Genomic DNA, 19,895 nt, shown 5'->3' on the forward strand with positions numbered 1-19,895 from the left:
CCATGTCAAACATGCCAGACTCAGCTTGTGCATATTCAGTCAGAGCACATGTATTTATTTAACACAGAGGATGTCAATGGGTATTGTGTAGAATAGGGTATCGTGGTCACTTTGGGAGCACGATGTTAGATAGAGCCAAACCTTCCTTTATCACAGGACTTCACATAGATTTTACGCTAATTATGTGAATTACGAATGTCTAAGACCAAGCAATGCTTACTCTGTAGAGAATTTCAACAAACACATTTTAAGAAATACTAATCTGAGATATTTCATTCATTCATGCTTTTATTCATTCACTTAATAGGTTTTTTACCAGACTCTCATTTTATGCCAGGCACCATTTTAAGAGCTAGGAATACAGTAAAGAGCATGAAAATGCTTCTAACCCAAAGAGCTTATTGTGGGTAAGACAAGTAGATCAACAATTATAACAAAGAGGTATCCATGGGGACATAAAGGTAGGGCACCTACCTGGCTTTGGGTGATAACCATGGAAGATTTTGTGGAGATCATATCCAAGCTAAGATAATAAAAGATGAATGAGTATTGGTCAGATGGAGAATAGGGGAAAAGGCATTGCAGGGAAAAGAAGCAGTAAGTGAAATGGTCTAGAGGGGACAGAGAGTGAATCTGGGTCCTGGAAGTAGCTCAATATGAATTGGAAGGACAAGAGATGCTTGCAGAGACCTAGGGGCCTCACCATGCATCACGAGGAATTCGAGTTCCGTCTTGAGGCTATTTCACCACCTTGAAAACAGTGGGAAACTGTTGATGGGTTTTAAACAAGTTACATTTTGAAAGATCACTATAGCTGCACCACAGAGATGGATGAAGTGAACCCAAGGATGGATATGCTTAGGACATCAGGACATCAAGTAACTCCTCTGAGCAAAGCCCACCATCCAGATCAGGGTAACTGATCTGGAAAAATAGTTAGAGTCATTAGACAACTTTGTGAAGAGAGTGTCAAGGAGGCAGATGATGAATCCATATTTGGACACGTCTGAATGTACAGTTGACAGGGAAAGCTGTACTGAAGATACGTTTTGGGGAGTCTTCAGCCTCTTAAAACTCCGCATGATAAGTGAAACCATTAGAAACTAGGACCCAGGGAGAGAGGCCAGTATCGAGGGTTAGAAGACCAAAAAACCTACCCTGTAGAATGTTGGTATTTGGTGGATGGGCAGAGGAAAATGAGCTGGGGAACGACACTTAGAAGATCAGTCAGAGAGGTGGGAGTAAAATCAAGATTGTAGAATACTAACAAAATGCAAGGGAGAGGGAGTGGCAGCATTAAATATTGCAAAGGGGCAAGGCAGTTAAGGACTGGATGACATTCTTGATGCTAGTGGAGCTGAGGGTCAAGCAAGACTGCAGTGGATAGTGGTTAGTGAAAGTGGACACAGAAGCTTAGGCACTGAGGGGGAGGAAAGTGGCGGCATTATCATTTAGAAGGACGCTTCCTTTTCAGAAAACATAACCGTCTTTATTTATATACTATCCTTCTCTTTCTGTTTGGCCTGATGCTCTAGATATGCAGAGAAGTGCCTAGTGCGCTGAAGGAACGCATCCAGGAACCCTGTTCTGTTTCTCGGACAAGAATTGCTGGTAAGATACAGTTTATTTCTTTACAAATTTTTTTATACATAACAAAATTTTATGATTACGAGCATTGTATGTGAATTAGAAAAACTTATTTAAAAACACAATGCAGTGGTGATTTCTTATTCTGCTTTCAATCATTTGAAAAGAACATCTTCTCTAAACACAAGACATATTTCACTGCCCAGTGTGTGCAAGGCATTCCCTCTCATGGGAGGTGAGACTTTTAGCCTTTCCTGGGACCAGAGTAGAACCAGATGCTGCTGGAGGCAAGGGAAGAGGCAAGGTGAGGACACTGAAAGATAGTTTTCTGGGGACATTTTGAAGTGAACAATTCTCCTAACTCGCTGTCCTGATTCTGTTCTTATCTTACCACTCCTCGATAATCTATTCTTCTGATAGCAGCTAAGTGATGCTTTAGAAACAGGTTTGATGTCACTCCTTTGATTTCAGTCTCTTAATCACTTCCATCATACATAAGTGAGTTCTACAGTCTTACCATGGTCCAGAAGACCATGTGTGATCTGTCTGCTACCTGTCTCTGTAATCCCATTTCTTATCACTTTTTCCTTTCTTCATTCTGCCTCAAACACACTCGTCTTCTTGCTGTTTCTAACATGCCATGAACATTTCCATTTATGGTCTTTGTGCTCGCTGTTTCTTCTTTCTTTCTTACCCAAATGTCCTTCCCTCAGATATTGCATGTTTCACACACTCGCTTCGTTCAGTTCTCTTCTCAAATATTCCCTTCTTAGATGAACCTTTCCTGACCTGACCACCCTATGTCAGATACATCCTGTCTCTCTCCAAGATACATCCTGTTTCTCTCCAACTTCTTGCATTGGTTTTACTTCGTGACATATATCCATGCACCCCCACCAGAATGCAAACTCTGTGAGGTCAAGGCCTTTGTCTTACACATTCCCATACCTGTAGCATCTAGTCAAGTGCCTTGCACATTGTAGGTTCTTAATAGATATTTGATGAAACAATGAATGAATATTTAGGTTGTTTTCAATTTTTTTAAAGTACAAAACATGACAGTGAAGATTGGTCAGAATGATGTATGAGGCATTCTCTAGGGTATGTGGTGGTGAATCATTGGGGTGATCGTGGTGAGTACGGGCAACTTTACTTTGCTAGCTGCTGCCTAGACTAGTTGTTCCAGGTTACCCTTCCACCAGCTGAATGTGAGGCTTCTCATTGTTCTATGTTGTTTCCAGTGCTCCAACATTTTATTCCCAGGACTGCTGTGTGCTTTTTAAAATTATTGATTACCCCCAAAGGCCTTTTGTTTGTGTGAGTTATGTCTATCAATATTTACCTAATTAGAAAGTAAAACTGAGAAATTTCAAGTTATGTTTGTCAACTTGTTAAAATAACAATAATAAAATTCTGTTAATAAAATAATATATTTTATAAGATATTAACATAAGAAAGTATATTTTCCAAAACAACAAAAAAATAGAAAAGTGATATGACATTACATTTTTGAAAATCTTTAAATTTCTGCCATAAGAGAAGACACCTGGATTCTTGTATCTGCTTCTTCATTTGCTCTATTGTGATATCATATGTCATGTAGCCTTGAGTAAAACGCCACTCTACATTTGAGAAGGAATGAGCAGGAAGAGGCAAATAACTTACTATGATGATGAGCGTAGTTTTGGCATCCACACCCCTTGGAAGGGTCTCTAGGGACCCAGAGCTCCCCGGACATCACATTTGGAACCTATGACCTGTGGAGATAAGACACTTCATTTTAATTTGCATTTCCTTAATTACCTGTGTGCTTGAGCCTTTAAAAAATATGTTTATTGTCTTTCTTATTTCCTCTTCTGTGGATTGTTGGTTGATGTTTTTTGAGTTTGAAAAAGCTACTTTTGTTACTAATTCCTTGTCTGGAATGTGCATTGCAAATACCTTCTCCCTTAATCTGTGGCTTTTAAAATTTTTATTTGTGGTACTATTTTCAGAATTCTTAAACATTAATGATCTATTAATAGCTTTCCTTTTTGTGATTTATTTTAGAAATCCTCTATTACTCTGAAGTCATAAAGATATTCTTCTATATTTTACAATTTTAGTTTTCATATGCAGGTCCTTAATTCCACTGAAAATTAATTTTCCTAAGGTGCACGTGAGGTCAAAATCTGTCCCATCATCTTCCCGCTGCAGCCATGGGTCACCACTTTTCCCAGCATCATTTATTGACCAGTAAATTCCTCCTCATTGATCTATAATGTAGTCTCTGCCAAGGTCAGGCTTCTCTGCCACCTATGCACTGTGGCTGTTCTCTTCTAGTGGTCTGTTTGAATGTCTGGATCTGTAATACACGAGGTTAATCATTCATTATTAGCTGAGTAATACAACTAAATATCGGGTAGGGCATGACCCTCTATCAAATATAAAATGTTTTGACTGTTCTTGGCCCTTTTCTTTCCTATGTTAATTTTAAAATCAAAATTTGAATGTATAATTTGGTCAAGTTACACACAAACCTGTTGGGATTTTTTTTATATTGTGCTGAATTTACAGATTGACTACATTTTTTAGAAAATTATTTAAGCCTCATTTAATATACCTTATGCTAAAGTGGGTCTAGATAGATCTAATAATTAATTCAACCACCTCTTGTGTAAAAACTAAAGAAAAACAATTACCAGTCTCCCACTGTTCAAAATAAGACAAAAACATACAAACAAAAAATATAGAGAAAATATATATCAAATCTTTGGAGAAGACAAGAGTAAGTTCTGAGAAAACAGTCCCCCAAGACAGATTTATGGATTTGCTCAACTGAACTTTGTTAACATCTATATGATAAAAAGAAAACAAATTAAATACTAAAATAGAAACACTGTTTTCAGCAATGTGACGGGGTTTATCTTTCTTGCATAAAGAGTTCATCCAGGGCTTCTCTGGTGGCGCAGTTGTTGAGAGTCTGCCTGCTGATGCAGGGGACACGGGTTCGTGCCCCGGTCCGGGAAGATCCCACATGCCACAGAGCAGCTGGGCCTGTGAGCCATGGCCGCTGAGCCTGCACGTCCGGAGCCTGTGCTCTGCAAAAGAGTTCATCCAAATTGATAAGAAAGCAGATAAAGAACACATACAGTTATAAATTATACCATATTTGATTACCAAACATGAAGAATATTTATCCTCACTGGTAACCAAAAAGACATGAAATGAAGCAATGGTGAAAGATGTGTGTTTATCCGTAGAGATAGAATTTTGTTTGTGTGGATGCAGGATGTTCATCAGTTCCACACACTGCTGGAAGTCTATATTTCCAACTTTTAAGGAAAACAGTTTGGCAATCAATAGTAGATACATTAAGTTTTTTCATATTTTTTAACCTAGTAATTCTGTTTTGGGAAATTTCTACTAAGATATCAGTCAGAGCTATAAAGAATACACAAAAAGATACTTCTTGCAAGTTCTTTTTTTTCCTGTTTTTTGTTGGTTTTTTTGCAAGTTTTCTTTTTAATTCAACAAATATTTATTGAGCACCTACTATGTGCCAGGTATAGTTCTAGGTGTCAGGGTTTCGTCAGTAAATACACATAATAAATAAGTGGAATACATGGTATATTGGAAGAAAAATAGAGAAGTGTAAGAGATACTGTACCACTGATGTTGGCCGTGGAGCACATGAGGAAATCAGGTGTGCTGAGAGGATATTGAAATTTTAAAAAGAATATCAAGAGACCTCATTTAGAAGATGATAAGTAGGCAAAGCCTAAGAGCAAAAGCACTTTTGTTGAATTTCCTTAATATTATTCTTTATGTTCTCTGATGCACTGTTGTGATAGGAATTTAAATATCCTTGACAGATGGCTATAGCTGCACCTGTGTTAAGTTCTATGCTTCTTTACACCCATTTTTTTTCTAGTTTTATTGAGAAATAATTGACATACATCACTGTGTAAGTTTAAGGCATACAGCATGATGGTTTGATTTACATGTATTGTGAAGTGATTACCATAAATGGATCTTCTCATATAGATACAATTAAAAAAAGAAAAAAGGAAAAAAAATTTCTCCTTATGATGAGAACTCATAGGATTTACTCTCAACAACTGTCCTATATATCATACAGCAGTGTTAACTGTAGTCTTCATGTTGTACATTACATCCTTGGTACTTGTTTATCTTGTAACTGGAAGTTCGTACCTTTTGACCACCTTTCTCCAATTTCCTCTGCCCCCACCCTTCACCTCTGGTAACCACAGGTCTGAATGATCTCTTTTCCTATGAATTTTTTTTCTTTTTAGATACCATATATGAGATCATACATATTTGTCTTTCTCTGTCTGACTTACTTTACTTAGCATAATGCCTTCAAGGTCCATCCATGGTGTCTAAAATGATAGGATTTTCTCATTCTTATGTCTGAATTATATGTATACATTTCAATACTAACCCCTTATCAGATATATGGTTTGCTCATATTTTTTTCCCCATTCTGTGTAGGTTGTCTTTTCACTTTGTTGTATTGATGGCTTCTTTTGCTTGTAGCAGCTTTTTAGTTTGTTGTAGTCCCACTTGTTCAGTTTTGATTTTGTTGCATATTCAAAGAGTCAACACCATGACCCAGGTCAAGGAGCTTTATTCCTATGTTTTCCTCTAGGAGTTTCATGGTTTCGGGTCTTACATTTAAGTCTTTAATCCATTTTGAGTTAGTTTTTTGCGAGTGGTGTAAGACATGGGTCCAAATTTACTGTTTTATGTGTGAATGTTCAATTATCTTAGCACCATTTATTGAAAAGGCTATCTTTTCTCCATTGTATGTTCTTGGCTCCTGTGTCAAATGTTAGTTGACCGTATATGCAAGCTCTTTTTTAAAGTAAAAGTTCAGAGGTAGTCTAAGTATCCAGCTGTAGGAAAAGAGGTAACTAAAAGTTAGAGACTATATACATAGATTATTACATAGGTATTCACAGTGATGTTTATTAAAAGTGACTAATGCTCATGTTGTAAAGGGAAGTGAAAAAGAACAGAAAATTACAAATAAAATGCCTTTACAATTAAAGCAAAAACATCTTGACAAAATAAAATAACACTCCTAATTTTCTCATGGTTGATGTACTTTTTATTTTATTTCCTCTTGATATCAGTGTTAGTTACTTCTGAGTTATTTCTGCCCTAGAATGTGGTGAGACTGTGTGTTTAATTGCCATTATGGCAACCAAAAACATATAGATACTTCAGGAAATACCATTGCCATTTCAGTATTAAAAAATAAAAACCAAGGGCTTCCCTGGTGGCGCAGTGGTTGAGAGTCCACCTGCCAATGCAGGGGACACGGGTTCGTGCCCCAGTCTGGGAAGATCCCACATGCCGCGGAGTGGCTGGGCCCGTGAGCCATGGCCACTGAGTGCGCATCGGGAGCCTGTGCTCCACAACGGGAGAGGCCACAACAGTGAGAGGCCCGTGTACCGCAAAAAATATATATAAATAAATAAATAATAAAAAATAAAAACCAGGCTTCCCTGGTGACGCAGTGGTTGAGAGTCCGCCTTCTGATGCAGGGGACACGGGTTTGTGCCCTGGTCCAGGAGGATCCCGCGTGCCACAGAGCGGCTGGGCCCGTGAGCCATGGCCGCTGAGCCTGCGCATCCAGAGCCTGTGCTCCCCAACAGGAGAGGCCGCAGCGGTGAGAGGCCCACGTGCCACACACACAAAAAAATAATTAATAAATAAAAATAAAAACCTCTTTCAATTGTTTTACTTAAACTAAATTTTACATAAATACACATACATGCCACCATTACATCACCACAGTCAGATTATCCTGCTGTGTTATTGATACTTTGCTATGTTTTTTATTTCAGCTCATCCCAGTGTCCAAAAGGTGGTGCTAGCATCATCTGCATCAGATATTCCTGTTCAGTCTCCTCGTACTTCAGAAATTTCAGTTCCTGCTGATCTGGATAAAACGATAACAGAACTGGCCGACTGGCTGGTGTTGATCGACCAGATGCTGAAGTCCAACATTGTCACTGTCGGGGATGTAGAAGAGATCAATAAGACAATCTCCCGAATGAAAGTAGGTACTAGTGTAAAGGCTTGTCATGGAAACACCAAGATCTGTTTGGATCACTTTTGTTTATCTTAAACTCTGGGAGGATGAGCTTTAAAAAATTCTTGACCTGTCAAACAGCCGTCCTGGGCTAGCTCTGATGAGTAAAGCTTTTCTTGCATTTGTGCTGTTTTTGTAAGAACAGGTTTAACAATGTGAGCTGTAGAGTCACTGTATTTTTATGATCTAAAACTGGTATCATAAATCCAGCCACATCACTATAAATGTAAACTGGTGTTACATTTAATGACTAGTGTCATGGAGAATAATTTGTTGAAGCGCCTTTTCAATTTATATTTCACAATGAGCTTATTTGTTTAATTGCTGACATCGTTAAGTGAGAATCTCCTGACTATAATTTTATTTCTATACATATGCCATCTAATATCAATTTGTAAAGTTCTTTTTTCCACATTCAGTGTGTTTTTGGTACTGGGCTGTGTGTGTCTAGGGATATGGAAAAGAATATACCAGATAGAAACTGGGAATGAACCATGAAATAATAACAGCTCTTGCTAACTCTTATTAAGTGCTTAATGTATGCTAGGTATTTTTCTGAGTATTTTACCTATATTATTTCATTCACTTTAATAATCTTGTGAGGTAGGTATCAGTTTTATTCCCATATTAAAAACATGTGTGACCAGGCACAGTCTAATAAAAGCTGCAGGACAGGTACACGCCACCTGTAAGGGGAAGCCAGAATGAGGAAAGGGATTACATCCACAGTGAAGGAAGGCAGACTACATGGGATTTTGACATTTAGAGACAAAGTAAATGGCATTCCTGGTATAGGGACCAGGGTGAATAAAGACATGAGGTGGGGAGCATGAAGCATATTGGGTCAAGAACTGTGCAGGAAAGAGGTGTAGTGGGAAGTAAGAGAGCAAAGGCAGCTCAAGCTCACATCGTGCAGGAGCTTGTAGACCACGCAAAGGTCTTTGGACGTTTAGTCTGTAAGCAGTTGCCAAGCATCTTGATTTTCCCTTTTTTTTTTTTTTTGTAAGATGTTGGGGGTAGGAGTTTAGTAATTTATTTATTTATTTTTGCTGTGTTGGGTCTTCGTTTCTGTGCGAGGGCTTTCTCTAGTTGTGGCAAGCGGGGGCCAGTCTTCATCGCGGTGCGCGGGCCTCTCACTATCGCGGCCTCTCTTGTTGCGGAGCACAGGCTCCAGACGCGCAGACTCAGCAGTTGTGGCTCACAGGCCTAGTTGCTCCGCAGCATGTGGGATCCTCCCAGACCAGGACTCGAACCCGTGTCCCCTGCATTAGCAGGCGGATTCTCAACCACTGCGCCACCAGGGAAGCCCCCCTTTTTCTTTTTTAAATTGTGACTGGAGACTGATGATACCAATGCTCTGCTTGAGTAAGAAGACTGGGAATTGTGCAAGAGATGCTTAAAACAAGGAGAAAAGCCCTTGCTGAGGGGCTGAGATGATGCTGTTGTAATTAGCAGAAATCAGGAACAGAAGAAATGGAATGTGGATGAGGGTTTGATTGATTTAGTTTCAAATATGTTGTGCTGAGAGGCCCTTATGCCATTTAGAAGGAAATGATCAGCATTCATTGAACTGTGTCTTTGCGATTCAGGATTAGAAGTTGTGAATAAGCCATTTAGAAATAATATTTGACACTGTAGGAATAATTGAAATCTGAAAAATTAGTGAATTCACAGAGGAAGAGCTGGGAGAGAATCTTTGGAAATTGTGTTTTCTAATCTTTATGGCTATTAGTTCTATACTTAAAACACACCATTTTCCGGATATTGCTAACTTTTCTCCCATATTTATTAGTACTAAGAGACACAAACTTTCTAGAGCAGCAGTTTTTCATGTCTAAGATTATTTAATTTGCAGTGATTCCAATTAGGGTTTTTCTAATACTTTACCTCCATCCCTGTAGATGCCATTAGTTTATGTTCGTATCTGATGTAGGACAGATATGCAAAGCCTCAGCTGCAGAAATCACTACTGATGTTTTGAAAGCACTTTTTAGTTTTCAAAGAGATTTTCTTCGTTTAATTTCCTCAGAGTTGATATAGCTGAACTGCAAGCATTTTATTATTTCTTTTTGTGAAAATAAAAACACAGAGAGGTAAAGTGCCTTGCCTGGTGATCCAGGTGATAAGTGGGAGAGCTGAGACTTGAAACTAGGACCTCTGACTTCAATTCCTGCACTTTCTCTGCTACATCACTATCTCTCATAGGAGGAAAACAACAAGTTTTATGTCAGCACACCAATTTTGCTTTGTTACTATTTTATCATATGGCTTATTAACCTATTTTAACAATCATTTTGTCTTAACAGATCACAAAGGCTGACTTAGAACAGCGCCATCCTCAGCTTGATTATGTTTTTACATTGGCACAGAATTTGAAAAATAAAGCTTCCAGTTCAGATGTGAGAACAGCAATCACAGAAAAATGTAGGTTCTTAAAAAAATTATATATCGTCATTCACTTTCCCTGAAAATGGTAACACATACACATACACACATACATTTTTGAAGATTATTCAACCAGAAATTAATATTATTTGATAATTTGATACTCTATTAATAAAATAGCTTTCCCTTGTTTTTTATTTTTTGTGAACATTGTCATAATTCCCTTATGAATTCCTTAAAGTACTAATATCATTACTTTTAAGTAATTACTGATACATTGAAGTTTTTTCTTTTAAGTTAGAATTTCTTTTAAAGGAACAAAAAAAACCCAAAAGTTAGAGAAACCCATAGGAATGCAAATCCATTCTTCTGTTATATTCACTGAAACCAAATCTTACTGTGTCTCTTAACTCATCTTCTCAAAAGTCATTCCAAAAATATTTATTGAGCAGTTACTATACACCTGTGTGCCTGGCACGAAGTTGGGAATACTTTAGTTAAACACAAAATAAAACAAACCAAAAATTAAATACAAAACAGCAACAACAAAGTTCCCTGTTTCAAATTTGCTTTCTGGCTTAAAAGCATCCATTAAATCTGTATGACATACAAAACAAAGTCAAAATTCTCAAGCATGTCACATAGGGGCAATCAGTCTGCTTCCATCACTCCCTTTCTCTCTTTAGCCCTCAGCACTGTCTGTAACTATTCTGTATTGTATCTATTCTTTAACATGCCCTGACATTTCTTAGTCTCCTTACCTTTATTCACATTATTTTTTTCTTCTTGGCCTCTCCCCAAGTGAAATTCTACTCAGCAGCTAAAATGTCACCTCCTTTGTGAAGTCTCTCCCACCCTCTTTTAGTCTCTGGTGAACTATATTTTCCATCTTTAGTTCCTGCTGTGACCTTTCCTCCCATAATTTCGTTGTAGATCTCACAGTTAATTCTCTCTCCCCTCCATAGACTGTAAATACTCCCCTTTTTGGCCCTGAGGCCTCCCCCGTGGCCCAGTACCAATTAGTTACTTAATAAATATTTATTTGTGGCAGAATATAAACTGGAAGGTATTTTATTACCTAGTCTAATATTTCTGAAGGAAAGTCAACTATCCCCCCTATAAAAACTGTTTTGATTTCAAAATAAATGTTGCAGCAACAAGGTTATTATAAGAGATGAATTAGCAGAGAACTTTTAGTGTGTCACAATATTGGTTTATTTTTACTAAGTAAGCCATTTTCTTTCCCCCGTTTTTTTTTTTTTTTTTTTTTTTTTTTTAAATTAACTGGTGGATTGCTTCTGCCTGTCGAACTCTGGAGTGACCCTGTTTCCCATCACATGGCAAAGGAGCTTCTCAGCTTTGGTGACACCAAACTATTTACAAAGGCTTCTCCACTTTGCTTTTTCTACCATCTTTTGTTTTTTCCTCCACCCCTCCTCTCTGTCCAAAGTTTGCTTTAAGGTTTTCTTCTCCTGAATATCTTCCTTTTTCAATTTAACTCCCTCTTTTTGTTTTCTCTCAATTTTTTCTGGTATAGAGGCTGCATGGTCCATATCACCATTCATTATATGAAAAACCACCCTCAGCCAGAGGGTACTACCAATAGTAACTTGCTTTTTGCACTTATTTCCAATGAATAGGATAATTTGCTTATCTTTTATGATAAACCTCTGATACTTGCTGTCACTTGATATCTTTAGTTTTATTTGTTCAGTGTTAAAGATTCTATTAGTTATAGTACTTTATGTAACTTTGTAACTGACAAGTAAACCATTACAATAAATTTTCCCTCTCCCTAAGTTAAAACGTAAGCAATTTATTTAAACTGTTGGATAAGACCACATAAAATAATCTCACTGAACAATTTTTTAGAATTATTATACATAAGTATAATTTACATTTTTTCTGAACAGTCTTACTGATAGCTCTTATGGTTTACTCTAACCCAGTATTGTTTGAAGAATTTTACCAAAAGGTCTCATTATGACTTAGCTGCAATGTTATTTTTTAGTTAAGTTCTTCTTGGCCTGGTGCTTAACTATAGCTCTTCAGTCTTTCTGGCATACAAGGCATCTTCTAGAAGTTTGTTTCTAACTTTCTACTTACTTATTACGAATGGTTGTTGAAGATATTTAAAGTTATTGCTTACTAGTACTTCAGTTCAAATCATGAATTGCCCCTGAAGTAATTAATCAAAAGTTTAAGTTTCCTTAGATCTCTTTTTCCTTGACACATGTTAAAAATACAAGAGGAAAGAAAGTAGGGGAGAGAAAAGGAAGAGAGAAAGAGACAGAAAGAGAGAATGATAAATAGAAACAATAAAAAAGAGAGAGGAAAAGAGCCAATATGGATTTTTTATAATAAAAAACTGCTGGGTACCTAGAACTTGAATCTAATTTACTTTTAGCGCGTCTCTTGAATATATAAAAACACTTCCTTTTAGAGAGGTTTCATGCTAGAGTAAAACAAATATGAAAATTATTCTTAAGTATTTTATTTTCTTTTAAAATCAATACTACGTTAGAGCATTTCCTTAGAGGATGACAAGTGACTATATCTTTGGTTATAAAGTTCTATCATAATGTACTGTTAAAGTCTACCTTCTTCAAACCAGGTTCTGTAAATATAAATTAGGTAGGAATTTATTTTCTTTATACTTTTTGGTTTGTCAGTTTATAATAGTCAATATCTTTATTGTGAGATATTTTAATGCATTTAAAATAGAGTTTAATTCCATATTTTTTCTTCAAGGATGGTTTCAGAAATATATCAGTCATACAGTGTGTCAGACATAATAAAATTACTTTAAAATGTATGTACCATTTTGCCTCCTTTCTCTTTTCTATATATAACCTTATTTGTGATGAATTTGGTATCAGGTATTTTTTCCCTTTCCTGATAGTTACTTTCTGGGATTTTTAAAAATATATATAATGCCTCCTCCAGTGGAAAAGGTCAAGAACCAGTGGGATAGCACCCAGCATGGTGTGGAGTTAAGACAGCAGCAGCTGGAGGACATGATTATTGACAGTCTTCAGTGGGATGACCACAGGGAAGAGACGGAGGAGCTCATGAGAAAATATGAGGCTCGCCTCTATATTCTTCAACAAGCTCGAAGGGATCCACTTATCAAACAAATTTCTGATAATCAAGTAAGACTCATTAGATACTTTCTGGCATTATCAATTTGTGGGATGTGCTTTTTTTGTTCTGTTGCTAACTGTAATTTTTAGGACCCTTGTCATAATGTTTTCCCAAGTGCTTAGAATGTACACTGACACTTATATAAAGAATTTGACCAGGAAGGTTTTTGAAAAATTTCTGGAGGCATAACAGATAGAAATGTACATGTATCCTAGATTTATAGCTCACTGACTCTTTGCAAATGGAACTTACCCATGAACCAGCATCTAGAAAGAAACCATTTTCAGGATCCCAGGAACCCTCCTTTTGTTCCCTTCCATATCTACCCTGAAGATATTTTTTTATTTATGAAATCTCCTGAGACTTTCATTTGAACAAATCAAGTATTAAGTAAGTTTAGCTTCTTCTAATACCTTTATAACCAAACCATTTAATCAATATCATCATAGCAGCTACCTTTTTTGTGATTAGTTTGATTATAGAGTTGATGATATTGAACACCTATGGTATTTTTAAAGTGCTATTTTATTTTATTTTTTTTAATTAAATCAGTTATACATATACATATATTCCCATATCCCCTCCCTTTTGCGTCTCCCTCCCACCCTCCCTATCCCACCCCTCCAGGCGGTCACAAAGCACCGAGCTGATCTCCCTCTGCTATGCGGCTGCTTCCCACTAGCTATCTACCTTACGTTTGGTAGTGTACATATGTCCATGCCGCTCTTTCAGTTTGTCACAGCTTACCCTTCCCCCTCCCCATATCCTCAAGTCCATTCTCTAGTAGGTCTGTGTCTTTATTCCTGTCTCACCCCTATGTTCTTCATGACATTTTTTTTCTTAAATTCCATATATGTGTGTCAGCATACAGTATTTGTCTTTCTCTTTCTGACTTCACTCTGTATGACAGACTCTAGGTCCACCCACCTCATTACAAATAGCTCAATTTCATTTCTTTTTATGGCTGAGTAATATTCCATTGTATATATGTGCCACATCTTCTTTACCCATTCATCGGATGATGGACACTTAGGTTGTTTCCATCTCCAGGCTACTGTAAATAGGGCTGCTATGAACATTTTGGTACCTGTCTCTTTTTGAATTATGGTTTTCTCAGGGTATATGCCCAGTAGTGGGATTGCTGGGTCATATGGTAGTTCTATTTGTAGTTTTTTAAGGAACCTCCATACCGTTCTCCATAGTGGCTGTACCAATTCACATTCCCACCAGCAGTACAAGAGTATTCCCTTTTTTACATCTCTACAATCATAGAAAATATTCTTGAGTCAGAGGTTATGGTTGTTAGGTTATACTTTGGTGTAACATTTATTTACCCTTCAGATAGCCTAAATGAAAGTGTACGCTTGTGTAGAATATAATAAAAGATATATGGGAAAAATCTCAGACATGAGAGTATGTTTTTATTCTTCAGACGTGTAGACTTTCCATGGTTACAACTTAAAAAGCAAGTGGCCAGGTATCCTGGTTTCCTGGATCATTCTCTGTGTTTATGCTATCTGCTGATTTGTCTTCACCAAATGACTCAAAAGTAATAATCAGCAAAGCCCCTGGACACTTAACCAGAGGAATACAGTTAAAAGTGATATTAATGTCTCAATCATCATATTCAGAATATTCTTTTCTTTTTTTTTAATACATCCTTATTGGAGTATAATTGCTTCGCCATACTGTGTTAGTTTCTGTTGTACAACAAAGTGAATCAGCCATATGCATACATATATCCCCTTCCTCTTGCGTCTCCCTCCCACCCTCCCTATCCCACCCCTCTAGGTGGTCACAAAGCACCCAGCTGATCTCCCTGTGCTATGCGGCTGCTTCCCACTAGCTATCTGTTTTACATTTGATAGTGTATACATGTCGATGCTACTCTCACTTCGCCCCAGCTTCCCCCTCCGCGTCCTCAAGTCCATTCTCTATGTCTATGTCTTTATTCCTGCCCTAACACTAGGTTCATCAGTACCATTTTAAAAAAATTAATTAATTAATTAACTTTGGGCTGCGTTGGGTCTTCATTGCTGCACGTGAGCTTTCTCTAGTTGTGGCGAGCGGGGGCTACTCTTCATTGTGGTGCGCGGGCTTCTCATTGCGGTGGCTTCTATTGTTGCGGAGCACAGGCTCTAGGTGCGCGGGCTTCAGTAGTTGTGGCTCACGGGCTCTAGAGTGCAGGCTCAGTAGTTGTGGCACACGGGCTTAGTTGCTCCGTGACATGTGCGATCTTCCCGGACCAGTGCTCGAACCCATGTCCCCTGCATTGGCAGGCGGAATCTTAACAACTGCACCACCAGGGAAGCCCTGTACCATTTTTTTTAGATTTCATATGTATGCATTAGCATACGGTATTTGTTTTTCTCTTTCTGACTTACTTCACTCTGTATGACAGACTCTAGGTCCATCCACCTCATTACAAATAACTCAATTTCATTTCTTTCTATGGCTGAATAATATTCCATTGTATATATGTACCACATTTTCTTTATCCATTCATCTGAGGTATCACCTCACATGGGTCAGAATGGCCATTGTCAAAACATCTAGAAACAATAAATGCTGGAAAGGGTGTGGAGAAAAGGGAACACTCCTGCACTGTTGGTGGGAATGTAAATTGATACAACCACTGTGGAAAACAGTATGGAGGTTCCTTAAAAAACTAAAAATAGAGCTACCATATGACCCAGCAATCCCACTACTGGACATATACCTGGAGAAAACCATAATTCAAAAAGAATATTCTTTTCTAATCAGCAGTGTAGTTCTATTCTGGAACTTTAGGGTGGATTTTTCTGCTAGTCGCTACAAAAATCATTTTAAGAACATTCATTTGTCATTTAGATTTCCTGGGGAGTATCTTGATACAAGAGCTCTCAGAAGTGGAAAAAAATTTATCAAGGAACCAGTGCCTATGGACATACAGCATCAGTTTAGTTTATTCAAGCAACTCTCAGTAAACCTTGCTTAGCTACTGGATCCACCCAAGCAGTTAACTTTGTAAACAGTGATACACAGTGATCCAGGGTCAAGAAGACTTCCATGTTGTTGCCCTTTCCATATCTTCAAGCACCTATAGAGGAACTAACTCTATAGTAAGTTCATTCCTATAAGATACATGTTCCTGTAAGGATCAGATATAGCAGTAGGAATGAAAGAAGACAACTGGTTTGAGGAAGTAAAACATATCAAAGGAGAAAAGACAGTAATCTTTTAATGTTATCTGCTATGTATCTGATCACCTTTCACTTCCAGAATTATTTTTGTTTGAGCTTACATGCAAGAGTTTGTTTTATAATTTGTTTCCTTCTTTTGATATCTGTGTCAAAAACATATTAAAACCTACTGGAAGGACCAGTGTTTTGGTCATACTTGTTATTGAGTGATCCAGTCTAACAGCTACATCTGAAATTACACCTTAGATGTTGCTTCAAGAACTGGCTCCTGGTGCTGGTATCGTTATGGCATTCGATAACGTCCTGCAGAAACTGCTGGAGGAATATGGCAGTGATGACACGAGGAATGTGAAAGAAACCACGGAGTACTTAAAAACATCATGGATCAATCTAAAACAAAGGTAATGCTAAGGCCCTGGCAGGTGTATGTATGTATGTTGTCAAGTTGAGAATTTGATTGCTTTGGCTTTCTCATGGAAGTGTGTGGAACAGGTCACATATTTTATTATTATTTTTAAATTTTTATGCTGTACTGAGTTAGTATTACCACACTTAGTACAGAGTGTATATTTATACATTAGGTACTTGAATTTCTGCAATGGAATTTTTCCTTGAATGAGTCTAAACCTTGCCCGTGATCATGTTATGTGTTCTGATTTTCTTACGCCTCTTGGCATTGCCTAGAGTACATTTTGTAGTACTCTGATGGTAAGGAACACTTAGGTATTACAGAGGCATCAGGGTAATATTATCCCTAATGGTAATTAAAACAGTATGCTGTTTGGTCAGGTCATCCTCGGTTTTGGCTGAGAACACATGGATCCACACTAGACTCCTGAAGTTGAAGTATACTAAGTGTATGTTGGGCTTCAACTAACTTATCTTTTCTTTCATTACTCCATCTCGTCAGTATATTTGGAACAGTCTAAAATAGCATACGTGTTTATAAGAGAAATTTTTCTGTCACTTGAGCATCTAGAATTTGAGGCACTGTAAGCAATGGTTAGCATCTCTTTAAGATTGCATATTTATATTCATCATCAGTAAAAAAGTGTTTGCTTCCTGCATAGTACTGTGAATACCTGTGTTGAAATGAAATTATGGTTTCACACATCTTGAATATTCAGATGCAACTGCCTGAAAGCTAACTTGATATCAAAACCACATTTATTTTGCAGTGAATAAAATGGATAATATCAGAACACTTTATGATATATATTACTGGTAATAATGTATGGACAAGCATTTAGTAACGGTTTGATATGGAGGTATTTTTAGAATGTCATTTTTAGTTAGAATCTTTAATGTAAATTTTGGGAAACTGAAAGAAAAGAATTATGAGTCAGTATGTGAACATGAATGTGTTGCTGCATATCCCTAGGATTCTGGAGAAAATAAAGACAAGGATAGCAAATACAAAACTTCTAATGTTTAAAACAGAATATAGTTATAATATTGGTCTTTCTAGCATTTTAGTACAGCTGCTTTTCTCTTGTTGTAACAGGTAATTTGGATATAGTAAGAATCCCAAAACTAAGGCAGGGAAGAGGAGGAATTAAAAACAGCTTTAAAGTACAAATTTCTAGTTACAAGATAAGTTTTGGGGATGTAAGATACAGCACGGTGATTATAGTTAACAATACTGTATTGTGTATTTGAAAGTCACTAAATCTTAAAAGTTATCACAAGAAAAACGTGTAACCATGTGTAATGATGGATGTTAACTAAATTTACTGTGCTAATCATTTTGCAATATATACATATATCAAATCATTGTTATATACCTAAAGCTAATACAGTGTTGTATGTCAATTATATCTCAGTTAAAAAACCCAGCCTTAACATTGAGAGATCGTCCTTAAGCATACTTTATCTTTGTATTTCCACAAATTCCATCTACTGTAAGAATTATGACTTTGTTTTTATTGTAAACAATACCAGAAAAATTGATCACTTAGGAATGTGTGGCCAGCTTTATTTAGCAACTCCAGTTCTTTTTTTGCTTTTACTTTGTAAATATTTTAAGACAGCCTACAGCAGTGGTTAGATTAGATGGAAGAGGCAATTAAAGATGAATTATATTCCAGGGTGATCTTTCATTTATCATAGCTAAGATAACCACCGTGTTCCAGTTTTATGGTAGTTACAAGTCATTGTCTTTATTCTATTTTCTTTCTGCGTTTTAGGGGAAATAAGTAAACATGTTAATATTTAGACATGGTTTAGGTATATTACTATCTATAAAGCAGAGAAAATACAACAAAATTGTGGCTCACGGGATCCCATCATAGTGATAGCTGAGTTTCCTATGTATTGCCAGGATTTTCTCTTTTAAACACAATGATATTTACAATTTTTAACTGTTTAGTTGAAGATCTTTCTGAAATGTACAAATCTTTCCTTGTCTTCTTTAGCAAAGTACATGAACCTATATTAAACATTTTTTGAATTCTTGGCATTATTGTTATGAAGAGAGAATTAAGGAACTATAAGAGCTGTGCCTGACCTTACAGTTCATTTAAACAAGTGTTTCTCGACCTTTTTTACATTATCCACCCCGCCTAAGGAGCCTTTTCAGATACTTGCCCACAGGACATTTTAATACCATGGGTATCCTGTGTATCTGTGTATATATAGTTATACTTTATAGTTATGCTTTATACATAAAAAGAGTAGATTTTTCCCACTCCCCTCCGCTGAGAACCATGTATCTCTTCCATCGAGAATGCTTGGCTTACTCTAATGCTCTCTCAGACAAGTTAAATGTCACGTTCAAAGGCACATGACAGAGCCAAGATGATATTTTTCTTTACTAAATTATGACAATGCTCTCCACAATCTGAAGAATTGGTGGTGAATTTTTTCAGGCTGCTATGCTTTGTGAGATTTTGTGCTTCGTTTTTAGCATATGAATTTTATTGGGCATCTCCTAATTGTCAGGCTCTGTGCTAAGCTCTTCACTTGCATTATTTTATTTAATCCTCTCAACACCCAAAGGAGATAGGAAGAATTTTTATCAACATTATATCGACAAACAAACTGAAGTAGAGAGAAGTTAAGGAACACCCGAGATCACACAGCTCATACGGGCAGAGCTGAGATTGGAATCCAAGCTTTTTTTGACTGTGCAGTTGGGCTTTTATCTTTCTTTAAAAATCGCTTTATTTTTCTTCTTTGCTGTCAGAACTTCAGCTATTGCTGATGACAATTCTGTGTACCCACCTCTCAGATCTTTGTGATTCTACTTCCTGGTTCTTATCTGTGTTGAGTTTAGAAACCAGATCTGATTAAAGATATGGGGGCCTCTGCTACGAATAAATGTAAGTCTCTCCAGTACATGGCCATTGTGCCTGCTGTAGTGGCCCTGGAGCACCTTTACACCATGGCTTTTCTCTCATCTCCCAGCCATATTCTGAATGTACATTGTAGTCAGCCAAATTCTGGAGGGGTGAAGGGTTATTATATTGCACATAGAACACTATTATTGCGGTATA

The 19,895-nt window shown here is 37.1% G+C and overlaps 1 protein-coding gene across 8 annotated transcripts in view; it reads left to right on the forward strand.

Moving 5' to 3' along the window:
* The window catches only part of UTRN (utrophin), a 525,852-nt gene that overhangs the window by 243,854 nt on the left and 262,103 nt on the right, over positions 1–19,895 (forward strand). For all 8 annotated transcript variants that reach the window (XM_081250822.1, XM_081250827.1, XM_081250825.1 and 5 more), the window contains 5 exons: positions 1,536–1,611; positions 7,443–7,657; positions 9,997–10,114; positions 13,022–13,227; positions 16,648–16,802. In XM_081250822.1, the coding sequence (XP_081106948.1) occupies positions 1,536–1,611; positions 7,443–7,657; positions 9,997–10,114; positions 13,022–13,227; positions 16,648–16,802 (770 nt within the window). The remainder of the gene's footprint in view (positions 1–1,535; positions 1,612–7,442; positions 7,658–9,996; positions 10,115–13,021; positions 13,228–16,647; positions 16,803–19,895) is intronic.

Source organism: Mesoplodon bidens (genome assembly GCF_964165515.1).
Source record: "Mesoplodon bidens genome assembly, chromosome: 12".
In the NCBI taxonomy this organism is placed as follows: domain Eukaryota; kingdom Metazoa; phylum Chordata; class Mammalia; order Artiodactyla; family Ziphiidae; genus Mesoplodon; species Mesoplodon bidens.